This window comes from Molothrus ater, chromosome 9 (assembly GCF_012460135.2).
Source record: "Molothrus ater isolate BHLD 08-10-18 breed brown headed cowbird chromosome 9, BPBGC_Mater_1.1, whole genome shotgun sequence".
Classification (NCBI taxonomy): domain Eukaryota; kingdom Metazoa; phylum Chordata; class Aves; order Passeriformes; family Icteridae; genus Molothrus; species Molothrus ater.
The window spans coordinates 29737495-29753320 of record NC_050486.2 but is presented as its reverse complement, the minus strand read 5'-3'; the positions used below and the strand labels follow the sequence as shown (position 1 = coordinate 29753320).

General features: G+C 48.2%; 1 protein-coding gene across 2 annotated transcripts in view; it reads right to left on the bottom strand.

The window, feature by feature from the left end:
• PDE4B (phosphodiesterase 4B) overlaps positions 1–15826 on the bottom strand; it is a 225156-nt gene that overhangs the window by 178938 nt on the left and 30392 nt on the right. Inside the window, exon 1 of one of the 2 annotated variants that reach the window (XM_054515699.1) lies at positions 10922–11466. The exons of the other annotated variant lie outside the window; for it this stretch is intronic. Coding sequence (XP_054371674.1) covers positions 10922–11157 — 236 coding nt within the window. The 5' untranslated portion in view covers positions 11158–11466. Of the gene's footprint in view, positions 1–10921; positions 11467–15826 lie in introns of those variants that run through there. 2 annotated transcript variants of the gene reach the window in all.

Below are 15826 nucleotides of genomic sequence, written 5' to 3'. Positions count from 1 at the left end.
TGGGAAAAGCATCTGGATCGTGGCTGCTGCTCCCAGGATTGAACATTGATATCCCTGTGTTCATTCTTGTCCCTCTTGGAGATTTGCTTTTATCTCTCCTATCTCTTTTTAACCTTTCTCTGTGGTAATTGTATTTGTTAATCGTGTTAATTAAGGCTGCGAGCTCACCAGGGAAAATCCTCCCCTTTGTTTTCCAGCTCCAGATCAGGCCTGGCAGAGGGACAGCATCAAACATGCCTCAGATATTTGGATCAACAAAACCATTCCATGGAATTATGGGATGAAGATGGAGCTCCTGAAATCCCCCCTGTGTGCTTGGATCCAAACTTTCCTCCCCATAAATCCTGGAGCTTTAGGAATACCATCTCGTGGAATTAGAATTACAGCTTCTGGGGAGAGGTTTTAATATTGACTACTACAAAATCCATGCTAATTAAATTGTCCAACTCTCAGCCAAGAGCTGGTGCCCTTCAAAGGCCCACAGGCTTCAACCCCTGAATTTGCTGTGTAGTTAAATGCTGGGTGTTTGTTATCTTTGTTTACAGCCAAAACCGATGGATTTTAGTCTATATGACAGAGTTCCTAAATTAGTGACCCTGAATTATTCATCAGCTATTTAGCCAAACGCTCTCCCCAAGCCCCCAGTCGTTTTAAACTGAACAAAACCACATTAAATATTCTATTTTTCTCTCTAAACAGTGCATTTTTCTCCCAGATATTCCTTAAGGCATCCTGCCTTCTGCCTGGAGTGATCCCGGGCTAAAAGGCACATTTAATAATCTCTTTCAGTTTCTCCTCTTCCCTTTCCTTGAGCCATGAATGGAAGTGAAAGCAAAACTGGAGCTCGGCTTGTTATCTTTGCAAAAACAAATCCATCCGACAGGGGCTGATGTGCCTCGGGCAATGCCATTCCCGGTTTGTGTCACTGCTCCCCGGCCCGCTCCCTGCCCTGGCAGGTGGCAATGGCTGCTGCCACTCGTCCCCAAACCGCTGCTTCCCCAAGGAATCGCTTCCCACCGCGGGACGTCTGGAACCAGCCCGGGGTTCTGCTTGCGCAGGGAGTGTTTGCTTTGAAGCATTGAACAATTCGAGTTTCTTTCTCTTTGCCTTCGTTAAGAGGAATCACAAATAAGCCAAGAGCTGGTTTAGGAGAGCAATTTATCCTGAACAACTCGAAAATTAGATTTGTAACGATAAAACACAGTGGGAAGCACTAAATAAATACAAAACTCAAGCAAGAGACAACAAAATGCCTGAGATTTGAATCTCCAGCTTGACCTCTCCCCCAGTTCACACCAGTTTTGACAATCCAGTCAAGTTTTGTAAATTTTAACTCATAAATTCTACCTGTTCGAGATTTGTGGTATTTCCCTCATATTGCCATGCAACAAACTCTAAATGAGTATTTAAAACATCAGCCCCAAATATTTCTGAGCTTGCTTCCATCCTCATTATTTACACCATTAATGAAGCAACTCTAATTACTGTATTGATTATCTTCTGCTCCTTAAAATCCCGGAACCAGAAATGTTGGAAAACACCCCTAAGATCAAGTCCCACCATGGACATTCCTCTCCCACCTCCCAGCACAGAAGCAAATCCTGGTTTTCACAATTTAATTGTGCTTTTGAGATTTAAATAACAGGAGAAAGTAAGTAAATTAACAGTAAAATTAATAAAAAGACTGGTGTGAAATGTGAGTGTGAGTGGTATTTGAGTGTGAATGATGTCCAGTGACAGAAGTGATGGGGATGAGTGATCCAGATCAGGATCAACAGGAATTCTTTGACAAATCCAATTGTCAGCCCAGCCCACGAGGAGAATTCCTCATTTTTCCATCTGTTATTACACAATAGGCCCACGAGCTTAATTCACAATATTTTTCAAGGTTTGCTTTGTGTTAGCGTTGATTGAAGTCCTTTTAATGAATTTTAGCTGATCTGAGCCCACCTCAAGCCCAGCTGGAGGCGACCCTGAGCGCTCCCTGTCAAAGGCTGTTAGTGGGGAAAAGTGAATTCCCAAGAATAGAAACAAACCCCACAAAACAACCTCTCAGGAGGGATTTCCATCCCACAGAGCCCTGATGTTTTTTCCTTAACCTTCCTTGGAGACCTGGTTCTTGTTGCCAAGGAATCCCAGTGGTGTGGGCTCCCCATGGAATTGTTCAAGGATAGGCTGGATGAGCATGCTGGGATACTGGGGGTGTCCCTGCCCATGGCATGAGCTTTAAGCTCCCTCCCAACCCAACCATCCCAGGATTCTGTGATTCGCAGAATTCAAACCCACGAAATCCCAACGCAAAGGTTCAAGGCTACTCCCCAAAGCTCCCGGTGCATTCCAAGCACAGCTGAGGATTATTCCCATTCTGCTCACCCCGGGCTGACCAACTGAGGCATTTCCAAGTTGCCACAACAGCTTTTTCCCCTGTAAAACAACAACTGACAAGGCCAAGCCAAACAGGGATAATCGGCTCCGGCGGATCCCAATCGGGATGCAGACGGCACAGCCGGAGCTGCTTCCTGGGAAAGGCTGTAAAAATAGCAAAGGCTGACATTTCAGCATTTCAGGATTTCTCTCCTTCCTTCTGGAGGCAGCCTGGAAGTGCAGCAGAACAGATTTCCATCAACCTCTGCTAGAAAAACCAAAGGCTGAAGTCTGGGTGACTGGGGAAGGTGTTGTTGGAGGCAGGGTGGGAGAAGAGAACCTTGTGTTTATAGGGAAGGAAAAGCTTGGAAAAATGGCAGCAGCTGAGTCTGGATCCCAGACTGGAGCTTGCCAAGACCTTGGCCTCCAGGGAAACCCTTCCAGATCGGGTTTGTACAGAGTGGGGGCTGCTCATCACCCCAGCTCTCACTCCATGGGCATCTTCTCCATCCCGTCCCACCTTGTCCCTCTTGTTCCTCTTTTGCCATATCCCAACGGGGTCACCTGGATCTCAGGAAATCTCCTGAGCCAGAAGGATTGTTCCTCATGGATTCCTCTCAAAATCCATGGATGTTCGTCTGCCAAATATGACTTACACAACAACGGAGTTGTCTGAGGGTTTTGTGGGTTTTTTTGTGGTGGGGACATGGGACATAATTCCTCCTTTGTTCCCAGTTGTCTTTGTGAGGAAAACCAAATCCATAAATGCCGTCCCTGGCTCTGACTCAGAAATCCATTTGCTGCTTTTATCCACCTCCTGTGGAGCTGAAGGAGGCTCCAGATGAAATCGATATCCAACGGTACCAAACCCAAAGTCATCATTTATGAACAGGCTGTGACCTCTCCGTGAGTTTGTTTACAACGGATCTGGGGGTTCAATCCAGCAGAAAACTCCTGGAAAAGGGGAACACTGAGCCCAGCAGCAGCTGGAAGCAGCTCAGTCCATGGGGGAGATGACACCAGGGCCATTTGTGCTCCTGTCCCAGCCCTGACCTCCAGCAGCTCCTCAGAGCAGCCTGTTAAGGGAGCCAGTCTGACAACCCAGATTTAAAAGGACACATTCCCTAAGGACAAGAGAAAGCTTTGGAAAACAGCCGGATACTCAGCTCCTGCCATCATTAATTTATACTGATCCCAGTTCTATAATTACCAGTTGCTTTCAAAACTTTCCTCCCTCAGTCAGCCACTAAGGAAAAACTCAAATTTAAAATGCTGTCCAGCATTTATCCACCAGCAATTCCAGGATAAACTCCCAGGTTTTGGAGATAAGGAAGGATAAGGAACATGAGTTTCTCATGCCATGAATTTTCCTTATTTTCCCAAGATTTTAGGATGTATGAACAGCACCAGACCTGGATTTACTTGCCATTCTCCCGTCCTCTCTTTGCCTTGTCCCATGCTACTTGTCAACCCCATCCCGAAATTCCATTTTTCATATGTGATGCTCTTCCATTCTTTCTCTACCTTCCTCAGGAAAAAAAAAAAAAACAAACCACAGAATAAAAATAATCCCTAGATAAGCAAGAGGACTGTTTATCCAAGCAGGATAAAATCCTGGGACACCACAGGAAGCCACAGGGATCATCCAGTCCAACCCCTGGCCCTGCACAGACAGCCCAGAACTCCAGCCTGGAATCCCAGGGAGTGTTCCCAAGGTTTGCTGCATTAACAGCTCTAATTAATAACACATCATTTGACTCCTGTGGTGCTTTAAGGGACAGGAATCTGAAAATACCTTTGAAGCTACAAGGACTGGATGCCTTTGAACGTTCTGAGCTCCCTTAAACCTCATTTTTGTGGAATGGGCTCCGAAATACTCCAGGCTCAGCTCCTGCAGTTAGCTCAGGAATAACAGATCCAATAACACAGAAAAGCTAATTTTCTGTTATTGGTAGGGAAGGCAACTTCCACCTAATGAAGTCATCCATCATTTTGCAGTTTTTACCTGCAGGGTTCATTAAAGCTTCTGGAAACAGAGCTGCAGCGCAAAACACTTTAAGAATATACAGAAAATCCTAGGAAAAAAAACAATGTGAGAAAAGGAGGCTCAGTGGGATCTTCTGGCTCTGCACAGCTCCTGACAGGAGGGGACAGCTGGGGGGGTCAGGGGACAGGGACAGGAGCAGAGTTGATGTTTAGGGGGGGTATCTGGGTAATTTTCCATGGGAAAAGGCTGCCCAGAGCAATGGTGGAGATGGCCTGGAGCCACCTGGGATGGTGGAAGGTGGCAGGTGTGGATGGGATGATGTTTAAGGTCCCTCTCATCCCAAACCCTCCTGGTTTCATGATTCCATGATCCCCTGATCCCTGTGGAACCCCTGAGGTGATGCCAGACAATCCAAGTGAAACACCGGGATTATTCAGAACGAAAAAAGCTAAAAAACAACAACAACAAAAAAAAAAAACAACCAAAAAGGATCAAGGAATGTCAAGATCTGCAGCGAAGCCAACCCACAGTGCCTAAATTATGATAAACCAGGAATGAGTCTGCCACAATCTGTCCTGGCAGCCAAGTGGAGCCCGGGAGGAGCCAAGTGTACATCCTAAAAACAGCCCGAATGTGGGAAGTGAACATCCCAAAAACACAGCCTGAACGGGGGGATGCTGCCACGAGGGAAATTCCACACATCAACACTTCCAACAAAGCCAAACCCAGCAGGAAAACCTCCTGGAGAAACACTTCTTCTACAGAAAATTTCACTTCAGCTGAGCCCACATGTGAGTGCTGGAGGCCAGGGATTCTCCAGGCAGGCCTCAGCCACGAGAGATCCTCTGGGAATGTTTATTCCTCAGAGATTTGGACACTGCAAGCACTAAAAAACTTATTTAAAGGGATTTAAACTTATTTAAAGGCATTCAAACTGACTTAAAGATATTAAAACTCCAGAAATAATTTCTCTGAGAAGGAATCTGCTCCCTTCCTCTCTCCCCTTCCCAGGGCATGGCTGAATCCATCAAACTCCAATTATTAATCCAAAGATCTGTTGTGTTTTGCTGGAATTCTGAACAGCTGGGCACTATTTAACACCATCTTTTCCCCCATATGTGGCCGGGGGATGAAGGAAGTTGCTCCTTTCTGCTTCCCATGGATTCAGGCAGGGCTGGGAGCCAATTTCCCTGGAGAGAGCAGATGCAGGGATGGCACAGCTGGTTCTGTGGTTGTTGTGTGGGCCTGTTTGTGTCTCCTCCTCACCTCCGTGTCCTTCGCAATCCCTCCTCCAAGTGCTAAGGAATTCTCCTTGGAGATGGAGACAGATGGGAGAACACACTCAGCCGACAAAAAGTGAGGAACCTTCTGCTTTCCCCCCCCATCCTTTTCCCTACTCCCTTCAGTTTGTTTCTCCTGGAACTTTCAGTGGAGAATTGAGCAACACATCACATCCAATCCCAGCCCCAGCCTGGAAGAGGAACTGCTGGAAGCAGGAGAATCATCCTGCTTTTTTCCAAACTGGGAAAAGAAGCTCAAAATCACATCAACAGAGGGTGAGAAACACAAGCAGAGCAGCTCATCAAAGCACAGCTAAGGGTGTTTCCAACACTGGGATATGGGAATGCATCCTGCTAAATATGGAGCGCAGTGGAAACGGCTCCAACAGCACATCCCGAAAAACCCCGGAATCCCCAAGGGTGGGAAAGACCTCTGAGATCACCCAGCACGAGTGACAGGCACTGGGTCTGCCTCAAAAGCAGGAATCAGCTCCTCCAGGCCAAATCCTGGCAGAAGGTGGCCAGGAGAGCTTGGGTTTGGGATGCTGGAATGCCAGCGCTGGGCAGGGCCAGGTCAGCAGAGCGGGACACACAGGGGGTGCCACAGGGAGCCACCAGGAGCCCCGGAGCTCCTCCACCAGCACCAATCCCCTGGAGAAATTCATGGATCTTATCCATGAATGGGAGCCACCAGGAGCCCTGGAGCTCGTCCACCAGCACCAAACCCCTGGAGAAATTCATGGATCTTATCCATGATTGGGAGCCACCAGGAGCACCGGAGCTCCTCCACCAGCACCAATCCTCCAGAGAAATTCATGGATCTTATCCATTCCACCAGCACCAAACCCCTGGAGAAATTCATGGATCTTATCCATGATTGGGAGCCACCAGGAGCCCCGGAGCTCCTCCACCAGCACCAAACCCCTGGAGAAATTCATGGATCTTATCCATGAATGGGAGCCACCAGGAGCCCCGGAGCTCCTCCACCAGCACCAAACCCCTGGAGAAATTCATGGATCTTATCCATGAATGGGAGCCACCAGGAGCCCCGGAGCTCCTCCACCAGCACCAAACCCCTGGAGAAATTCATGGATCTTATCCATGAATGGGAGCCACCAGGAGCACCGGAGCTCCTCCACCAGCACCAATCCTCCAGAGAAATTCATGGATCTTATCCATTCTACCAGCACCAAACCTCTGGAGAAATTCATGGATCTTATGAATTCCAGAGACCTTCCAGGAGCACCTGAGCTCCTTCACCACCACCAAACCACAGGGGAAATTAACAGATCTTATCAATTCCACCACCACCGAAACACCGGAGAAATTCATGGGTCTTATCAATTCCTGTTCTCCTCAGCAATCCCAAGTAAATACTCTCCAAAATTCCATCTTTCTGAAGCACCATTCCATGATCATAAACCAAAAGCCAACACAATAACTGGATCATTTCCATCCATCTCCATGGGATTTTGCAGCTTCCAGGAATTCAAGAGCTCCGTTGTTACTCACCAGGCTTGGAAAAATCTCAACTGGATTGTGCTATCTTATTTAACTCCCTGAAATTCCTCCACGGGAGATTGTTGTGCCATGAAAACAGAGCATGTTTTCCAAAAAAAAAAGGATGGATTTAAAATAAAATTATTTCTATTTGATATTATATTTTGGAAAAGCAATTTGCTGGCTGTGTTTTAGCTGCACTCAGGGGTAACCAAGAGAAAAAGCAGAGCAAAATTTCCTAAGATTTAATTTCTGTTCTGTATTTTCTTCATTCATGAGGTAACAGGTAGTTATTAAATTAATGAAGCTAAATGTGAATTAATTTGGGAAAAATCCACAAAAATCTTAATTAAGAAAGGACAATCAACATCATATTGCAGAAATCCCTTCTTTAAAAGCTCAGCAGAGCCTGAATAAATAAAAATTGAATAAATTATTTCAGTTGGAGAAATATTCAGGGAATTCCAGGATGGTTTGGGTTCAAAGGGATTTTAAATCTCATCACATTCCCACGGGCAGGACACCTCCCACTATCCCAAGCTGCTCCAAGCCTGTCCAACCTGGCCTTGAGGAACTATTTATAATTTTGAGGCTAAATCGACCAAAACAAAGGAATCAAAACAAAGTTATAAATTGCAGAGTGCGCTTGGAAAACACTGAACTTTGGAATCTTCCAAGCCATTGCTGTCAAGGACCTTGCTCTGAGGGTAAAATGGATGATTTGAAGTTCTTGCTTGGCAAAAATAAGATGGAAGAGGTGTAAAAATCAAAGATATTTTTTAAATTATTCCTTTGGATTCCTCAAAGTATGGATGGGGTGAGGGAGAGCAGACTGTGGCATGTGGAGTGGGAATGTGCTGGGACTTGGCTGGCAGCAGAAAGAGCTGAGGATCACCTGCAGGAGAGGCTGCTCCCTCTCCAGTCACTTCAAAGGAAACTCGCCATGTCCAAAATTTCCATGGCTCCTGCCTGCCTTTTTCCCCATAAAATCCCCCAAAATGCACCAAGGGATCCGAGGGGAATTATCAAAGGAAGAAGGAGCATTTGGAATTCTGGGGTCTCCGAGGCAGAACTGCCAGATGCAAGACAGGAATGAGCCTGCTGGATCCTGGTGGAGGAAAACCCCAAAGCTACAGAGGTTTTGTGCAGCTCTTTTATGGGAGTGAGGCCTTTGGAGATGGGATCCAGGGTTGGGAGCAGGCAGGGATGAGGCTGGCACAGGTCTGGGGATCACTGTGGTGACATGGGGATCGTGGCCAGTGCGGGCAGCCTCTCTCTGAGGAAAAGAATCCTTTGCATCATGGAAACGCTTGAATCATGGCCTTATTCTAAAAAAAAACCCTCAATATTTTCTTTCCTTTTTTTTTTTCTGGGCGATAGATGTCTGGATATGGGAGCAGCCTGTGGTGACACAGATTCCATCAGCACCAGCAGGAGGAGGGAATTGCCATGTACTGTTAGAAAAGCAGGAAAATTCCTGGAAAAGGCCATTATTTCAAAGGGAAAGAGGAATGAGGGAAGGCAGAAAACCAGAAACAAGGAAAAGCAGCAGCAGATTCCCCAAACAATGGCACTGATGTGGCAAAATGCTGATTTGTCCCCCCAGAGTGACCAAGTTCCCTGGTTAGGAGGCTGGAGAAGTTACAGATTCCATAAAATCCAACATGGATGAATTCCCTGGCTTGGCACTGCCTGTTTATTCCCGAGGCAATTCCTTCCCTTCCTTCCCAGCTCCCACAAAGGGCCCCTTACATAAGTGGCCTTTGGCTGGGCACAGGTGAGGCTGCTCCGTGCCCTGCATCCCAACCCCAGAATTGCCCAGCACATCCAGGGGCTCAGCTGCGCCCCACAGCACACAGGGAACACCCTCCAGACACTCCAAAGAAATGTTTGAGCACAGGGAAATATTGAAAATTAATTGAAATATTGAAATTAAATTTCAGCTGGGTTTGGTGCGTGGTTTATGTTGAGGATGTGCTCACACTCAAGCATTCTTGGAAGCTTCTCAGAGTGATTTTCTTAATTTCTACATTTATTTCTTTCTTATCTAAGCTTAAAACTTAAAACAGTTCCAAATCACCTAAAAATTGAGTTGAAAACCTTCCCTTTTTTCCATTTAGAGGAATCCCACCTCCTTTACGAGTTGATCCAAGTTCCATCTCCAAATGAAATATTTGAATTCTTTTTTCACTGAACACCACAGATGCTGAGTCTGGTCCCATCCTGCTCCCCTAATTCCCAGCTGGAGCATCTTTCCCTCATTTCCCTGGATAGGCTGCTGGGATCAGATGAGCTCCATGACAGATGTTCCAGGGAATTAATGTGAATAACCCCAAACACCAGTGACTCTGAGCAATTAAAATCCCCAAGAACACTCTGGAGCTGCTACAGCTCATAACCAGCTTGAGGTTGTTATTACTGCTTGGATTTAAATAAAAAAAAAAACAAACCAAAACAATCAAACAAATGAAAAAAAGCAGGAAATTTGCAGGATTCCAGAATTCTGAAGGAATGGGAAAGTAATGGATATATGACTGTGCGAGGAAGGATTAAAAAATTCACATTACTCAAAGTTTTCTGGTTCAATTCCCACACTCAACTGGTGCATATTTTGGGATTTAAAAGGTGGATCCTGCAAGAGGAAATTTAGGAAATGAATCAGTGAGACCCTCATGGATTTTCCTGGATTTTATCTCATCTTTTGATGGTTGTTTATGGTTTAAGCAGGATAAATGACCCTCAGAGGCAGCCCCAATCAGCTGTAATGGCACCTAAATGGACTGTTTGGGGTTAGGGATTTGTGGGGAGGGAAAAGAAGCCTCTCAGCCAGGATTCCCATGGGAAAAAAGGTGGAAAAGAGAGAGATTTGTAGCCAGCAAAAACTGTCTCCAAGCCTTTCCCAGGATTTAGCTCCGAGAGTGCCCTGCTCCAATCACCCTGAGCTGAGAGAGTGAAGAAAAAACGTGTCCTGAAGGCTCTGAGTTCCTGAGCTCTGAGCTGAATTCCTGGGCTCTGAAATGTGTTTGGAGATGAATTCACGGGTCCTGAGATGAATCCATGGGCTCAGAAATGAGCCCTGGAATCAATTCACGGGGCCTGAAATGATTTGGTGGGCTCTGAGATGAACTGATGGGCTCAGAAATGAATTGGTGGGCTCTGAAATGAATTCATGGGTCCTGAGATGAATTCACAGGTCCTGAAACTAATTGATGGGCTCTGACATGAATTCCTGGGTTCTGAAATGTGTTCCAAGATGAATTCATAAGCTCTGAGATTAATTTCTGGGTTCTGAAATCAATTCATGGGCTCTGAGATGAATTTCTGGGGCTCGGTCATGAATTCATGGGCTCTGAGATGAATTCCTGGGTTCTGAAATAAATTCATGGGCTTTGAGATGAATTTCTGGGGCTCTGTCATGAATTCATGAGCTCTGAAATAATTCCATCAGTTCTGAAATGAACTAATGGGCTACGAAATACATTCACAGGTCCTGAAATGAATTCCTGGGCTGGGCAGTGAAGCCCCGGGCTCCCCCACACGAGCACAGGCGCCTGGCAAAGTTGCCGCTGCTGCTGCCTTTGTTCCCGGGAATAAAGGGCTGGATTCCTCCCGGAGAACGGCGGCTGAACAAGGGCCGAGGCCCCGCACTCAACATCCCCCGGCTGCTTTTCTGCTCCATTCACGGCCGGCAGAACCCACCAACGACCCGCGCTCGTTCTCCCCGCCTCAAACCACAGCTCCACTGGTTTTAAACCCAGTTTCAACCCAGTTTCAACCCGGCAGAGCTTACCATGTGTGTGCCACCGTGAAGCGACGGCGCTGGCGGATGCTTTTATTCACCAGCAACTTTCTGAAGAAGCAGGGAGAGTTCCTGGGCGAGCTGCGAGGAGAAATCTTTGGCGACGTGGGTCTGTTCCCGGGCAGCTTGGGCAGCTCCAGCTCCAGGTGCATCTGCTCCTTGAAAGTCCTGATGTAAACCTCGGCCTCGGGAGTGGCGAGCTCCCGGGAAGGCTCCCTGGCCGTCATCGCTGCGGCGCCGGGCGAGCTGCGAGCGCTCAGCGACGGCCACGGGCGCGCATCCCCCGAGCAGCGCCGGCTGCCAACGCGGAGCTGCCCCCGCTCACTCTCCGGGCAGCATCCGCGGCAGCGGGAGCCGGCAGCGCTGCCACAGAGCCCCGGCCTCTCCTGGCAAGATGCTCCCGGTGTTGTTGTGGCCGCTCATGAAAAATTCATCAGCCTCTGCTCCAGCATCCCGCCCTCCCCGGGAGGGAACAGCGCTGGGATTTCAGGGATCAGTCAGGGAATCGCGCACTGCTCCAGCATCCCGCCCTCCCCGGGAGGGAACAGCGCTGGGATTTCAGGGATCAGTCAGGGAATCGCGCACTGCTCCAGCATCCCGCCCTCCCCGGGAGGGAACAGCGCTGGGATTTCAGGGATCAGTCAGGGAATCGCGCACTGCTCCAGCATCCCGCCCTCCCCGAGCGAACAGCGCTGGGATTTCAGGATCAGTCAGGGAATCGCGCACTGCTCCAGCATCCCGCCCTCCCCGAGGGAACAGCGCTGGGATTTCAGAATCAGCTCAGGGAATCGCGCACTGCTCCAGCATCCCGCCCGCCCGATTTCGGGATCAGCTCCGGGCACGGCGCATCCTGCGCCCGCTCCGCCCGGCGCTCCCAGGCCGGGCTCTCATTGAGAATTATTTTGCCCGCACGCCGCCGGCTCCACCCCAGCCGCGCTCATTGGCTCGGGGTTATTTTTATTTTGACAGCCGGACTCTGTCCTGCCCTGTGGGGAGCGTGGGGCAGCCCCAGGACATTTTAAGGACCTGCCCAACATCGCGATGTTGCTCCCCCGCTATGGGAGGGATGGGAGAGCGCTAAGAGTGGAGATAAAGGCTAAAAGGGAACAAAAACAAAGGAATTCTGTTCTGCAGGAACAAAGCACACGGGAATTCCTGCTCCGTGGAAAGGCTCCATCGTCCTGGCATGCAGAGCCAAAGGGTCCAACCTCTGCCAAATCAAAGGATGGGGGAGCTGGCAGCTCCCTGCCAATTCCAGTAAATTTTAAAGTTTATGTATTTAAAAAAAAAAAAAAAACCCAGGAATTTTATCTCCATATAAACACCATGAAAGCAAGTTCTACTTTTCCAAGGATACAAAGCAACATTCAGGTAAAGAAGTTGAAGACAAGGAGTGTAAGAGCACAATAAACCCCGAGGGACTTTTTAAACTGGTCAAAATAAGGTGGCCAAAAATGCAAATACAAGAAATGTTTTTAAAGGAGGAAGACTCAGGGAGAGCACGTAAGGAAAGTACTCTAGTTGCACCATGCAGGCATCAACTACAGCAAATCCCTGTCCAGTGGGTTTTCCATCAAATACCCCAAAATTCTTGCCAGGAACACCAGCGTGCCTTCCTCAGCTTCCAGCAAAGCCTCATCATAGAGAACTTCCCCAGAGAGGAGTTCCCAGACACCCCACCCAGCCTGCCCTGTGCCCCAGTCCCAGTTACTAAAAACCAAAATAAACCCAAATACCTGCCCAAGCCTCGCTAAGGGCACTGGAACTGCAGTGAGGTTTAATCCTGACAGCTTCAGGCAGCAGCACAACGGGACTGTTGGATGATTTAGGAATTCTGACATGGTAGGCTGGGATCTGTTACTCCACTGGCAGGCAGGGAGAGACAAAGGAGAGCCTGGGAGCTGAAAGGGGAATCAAATCCACACAAATGCTTTGGAGCTGGAATTCCCAACAGAAATAAAATCTGGAATTCCAAACAGAAACAAAACAAAAAAAAAAATTGGAACTCCAATGGGATTCCTAACAGAAATAAAAAATGAAATTTCCAAGAGAGATAATCAACGGAATTCCAAACACAAATAAAAATTGACTTTCTAACTCTAATGGGATGTTGGAGGGGGTTTGTGAGGATACAGCTGCTAGTGGAGAAATTTCCATGCCCTTCCCTAAAGCTTTTCAAAGGGCAGGGACAACAGAGGAAATCCCATTTCAAAAGCAATAAAGCTGCTTTCCAAAGTGTCCATTAAGGAAGTGCTTCCCACCATTTGGCCATGCATAGATCAGTAATGAACTGTCAGCCCTGCTGGCCAAGGTGCTGCGCTGAGATGGGCAGAGAGATCCCAGAGAACGGAGCTGGTGAGGAGGGAGAGGAGCCTGGGGAGGAAGAGAGGCTCCATTCCCTCGGGGAAGCAGGAGGAGAGGGAACACAGAGTGCCATCCATCGGAATGCCAGAGCTTCTCCAAGCTCAGCTCGCCTTTGAAGGCTCATCCTGAGTACAGGAGAAGCTTCCAGCACCTTCCAGCTCCTGGTGCCGATGGATCCACACTTCCCTGACAAAATTCCCTGGGAAAGGTCCCAGCAGAGCTCTCCTGGAGTTCCAGCTCCCACCCCTCCCGCTGCCAGTCCTGGTGTTCCACACACACAGGACCCTGCAGCCAACATCTCCCAGTTCTCAGGGATTTACAGCTTGGAATTCTGGCCAGACACCCTGCTTCACTCCAGGATGAGCCAAGAGGAGGTGAGAAGCAGACACTGGAGCTAACTGGCAGGAAAGCTGGGATCTGAAAGTCCTGGCAGGAGCTCCCTGTGTTTGCAGGGAATAGAGAGCACCCAGGGCATCAGAACTTCCAGGGGGTCAGGGAATCATGGAATGGTTTGGGTGGGAAGGGAACTTAAATCCATCCAGTGCCACCTCTGCCATGGCAGGGACACCTCCCACTGTCCCAGGCCGCTCCAAACCCCCAACATCCAACCTGGCCTGGGCACTGCCAGGGACCCAAGGGCAGCCACAGCAAATCTGGGAATTCCATCTCTGTGCCAGGAATTCCTCATTCCCAATATCCCATCTCAATCTACCTTCTTTCAGCTTCCAGCCATTCCCTGTGTCCTGTCCCTCCCATCCCCTGTCCCCAGTCCCTCTGCAGCTCTCCTGGAGCCCCTCCAGGCCCTGCCAGGGGCTCTGAGCTCTGCCTGGATCCTTCTCCTCTCCAGGTGAGCACCCCCAGGTGTCCCAGCCTGGCTCCAGAGGGGCTCCAGCCCTGCAGCAGCCCCATGGGTTCCTCTGGGCTCTCTCCAGGGCTGGGGCAGCTCTGCAGGTGGGGCCTCACCTGAGCAGGGCAGACCCAGCCCAGTCTCACCCACCATCACTCCAACCCTTCTCCCAGGGCTGTTTCCCATCTGTTCATCCCAAGCCTGGATTGACCCTGGTTTACAAATGAAAATGATTCCCTGAAGAGCCCAGAACACCGTGCACTGATCTGTCCATCCCCACAGATTACTGTCTGCAGCCCAAGATAACAATTCCATCAAAAAGGGAGCAGAAGATGAAGGAATTGTTGAGGAGGCGGAAAAGATGATTGAAGGAAAGTGCCTGGCAGGAAAATGAGACCTCTTGGAAGAAAAAGGACAATTAAGGAAACTTTCAGAAGTTTAAGTGCATTTGGGTGAGATTCCATCCCCGCTTCCCAACTCGCTGAAGAGTCTGGAAGTGCTGGAAGTTTCAATATATTTGATTAAAAAAACTGATAGGGTGGAAACAACATTTCCAAGCCTGCAACTCCTCATCAAAGGCTGATCTTGAGTGTGCTGAGAGCAATTGCTAAGCAACAAGAACACATCTTTCTTCCTCAGCAGCACCATTATTTACCTATTCCCAGTCCTGATAGCCAGCTGCAGTAAAACACCAGGGCAATGGGAATTCTGGAGTGCCCTGCACGCTCCAGTAGCAAAGGAAAAGCTTTTAGTTGACTTTTCACAGCACTTTCAGCCAGGCAGAGCAATTGGAAAATTCTTCCTCAGAGCACATTTAGATAAAAACAGTCAGGAATTCCCCTCTCTTACTCCAGCCCCTGTTCCATCCATCCCAAGGGCATCCCAAAAAGGTTCCACCAGCCCCACAGCAAATTAATTAGAGAAATTATTTCAAGGGACTGTGCTTTGCTGCTGCTACTTGGCTTCTTTTTCCAAGCAAGGAAACCCAGGGGAAAACATATTTTTAAATCAAGTACAAAGTCTCCTTTCCAGAAATCCTGGCTGACAGATTTCCCCCTTTAACAGGAAAAATAAAATCTTTATTATAAACTTCCAAACAATCCGAAAATTAAGATTTTTCTTTATAAAAATAAAAATCACAGATCCCTGCTGTGTTTTAATTGCTGCTCAGTAATTTATTTTTTTTTTAATCCATGGAATATCCTTGTGCTCCTGGAGCACAGGGGCTGTTCCTTCATCAGTTCTGGAATTACTTGCAAGGTCCCTCACGCTCAGCAGCATTTCCCTGGTGTAAATCAGGCCCAGGATTGGAAAGGTCAGGAGAGATGAACAATTCCAAACATTTATAAAAGCTGAGGATGCACAAGGGAGGATTCAACCCCTTAAAATCCCTTTTAGACTAAAATTAGACCACATTTGATGGGAAAAAGCCCATTATTGGGCCAGGACATGATGGGGTTTCACAGCACCATCCCTACTTAAGGTGGATTTGTGCCAAATGGGTTGGGAAAGGATCCATGATGGAATTCCAGCAGAGAAATTCCAGGAGCCAAGCAGGTCCATTAGCTCTGGGAGAGATGAACATGAGCCTGGAGAGGAGGCAGGGAAATCAGCCAAAGCTCATTCCCAGCAGGAAATAAAAGGAAAGGAAAGGAGGAATGTCTGGGTTTGGAAAGGGTCGGAAA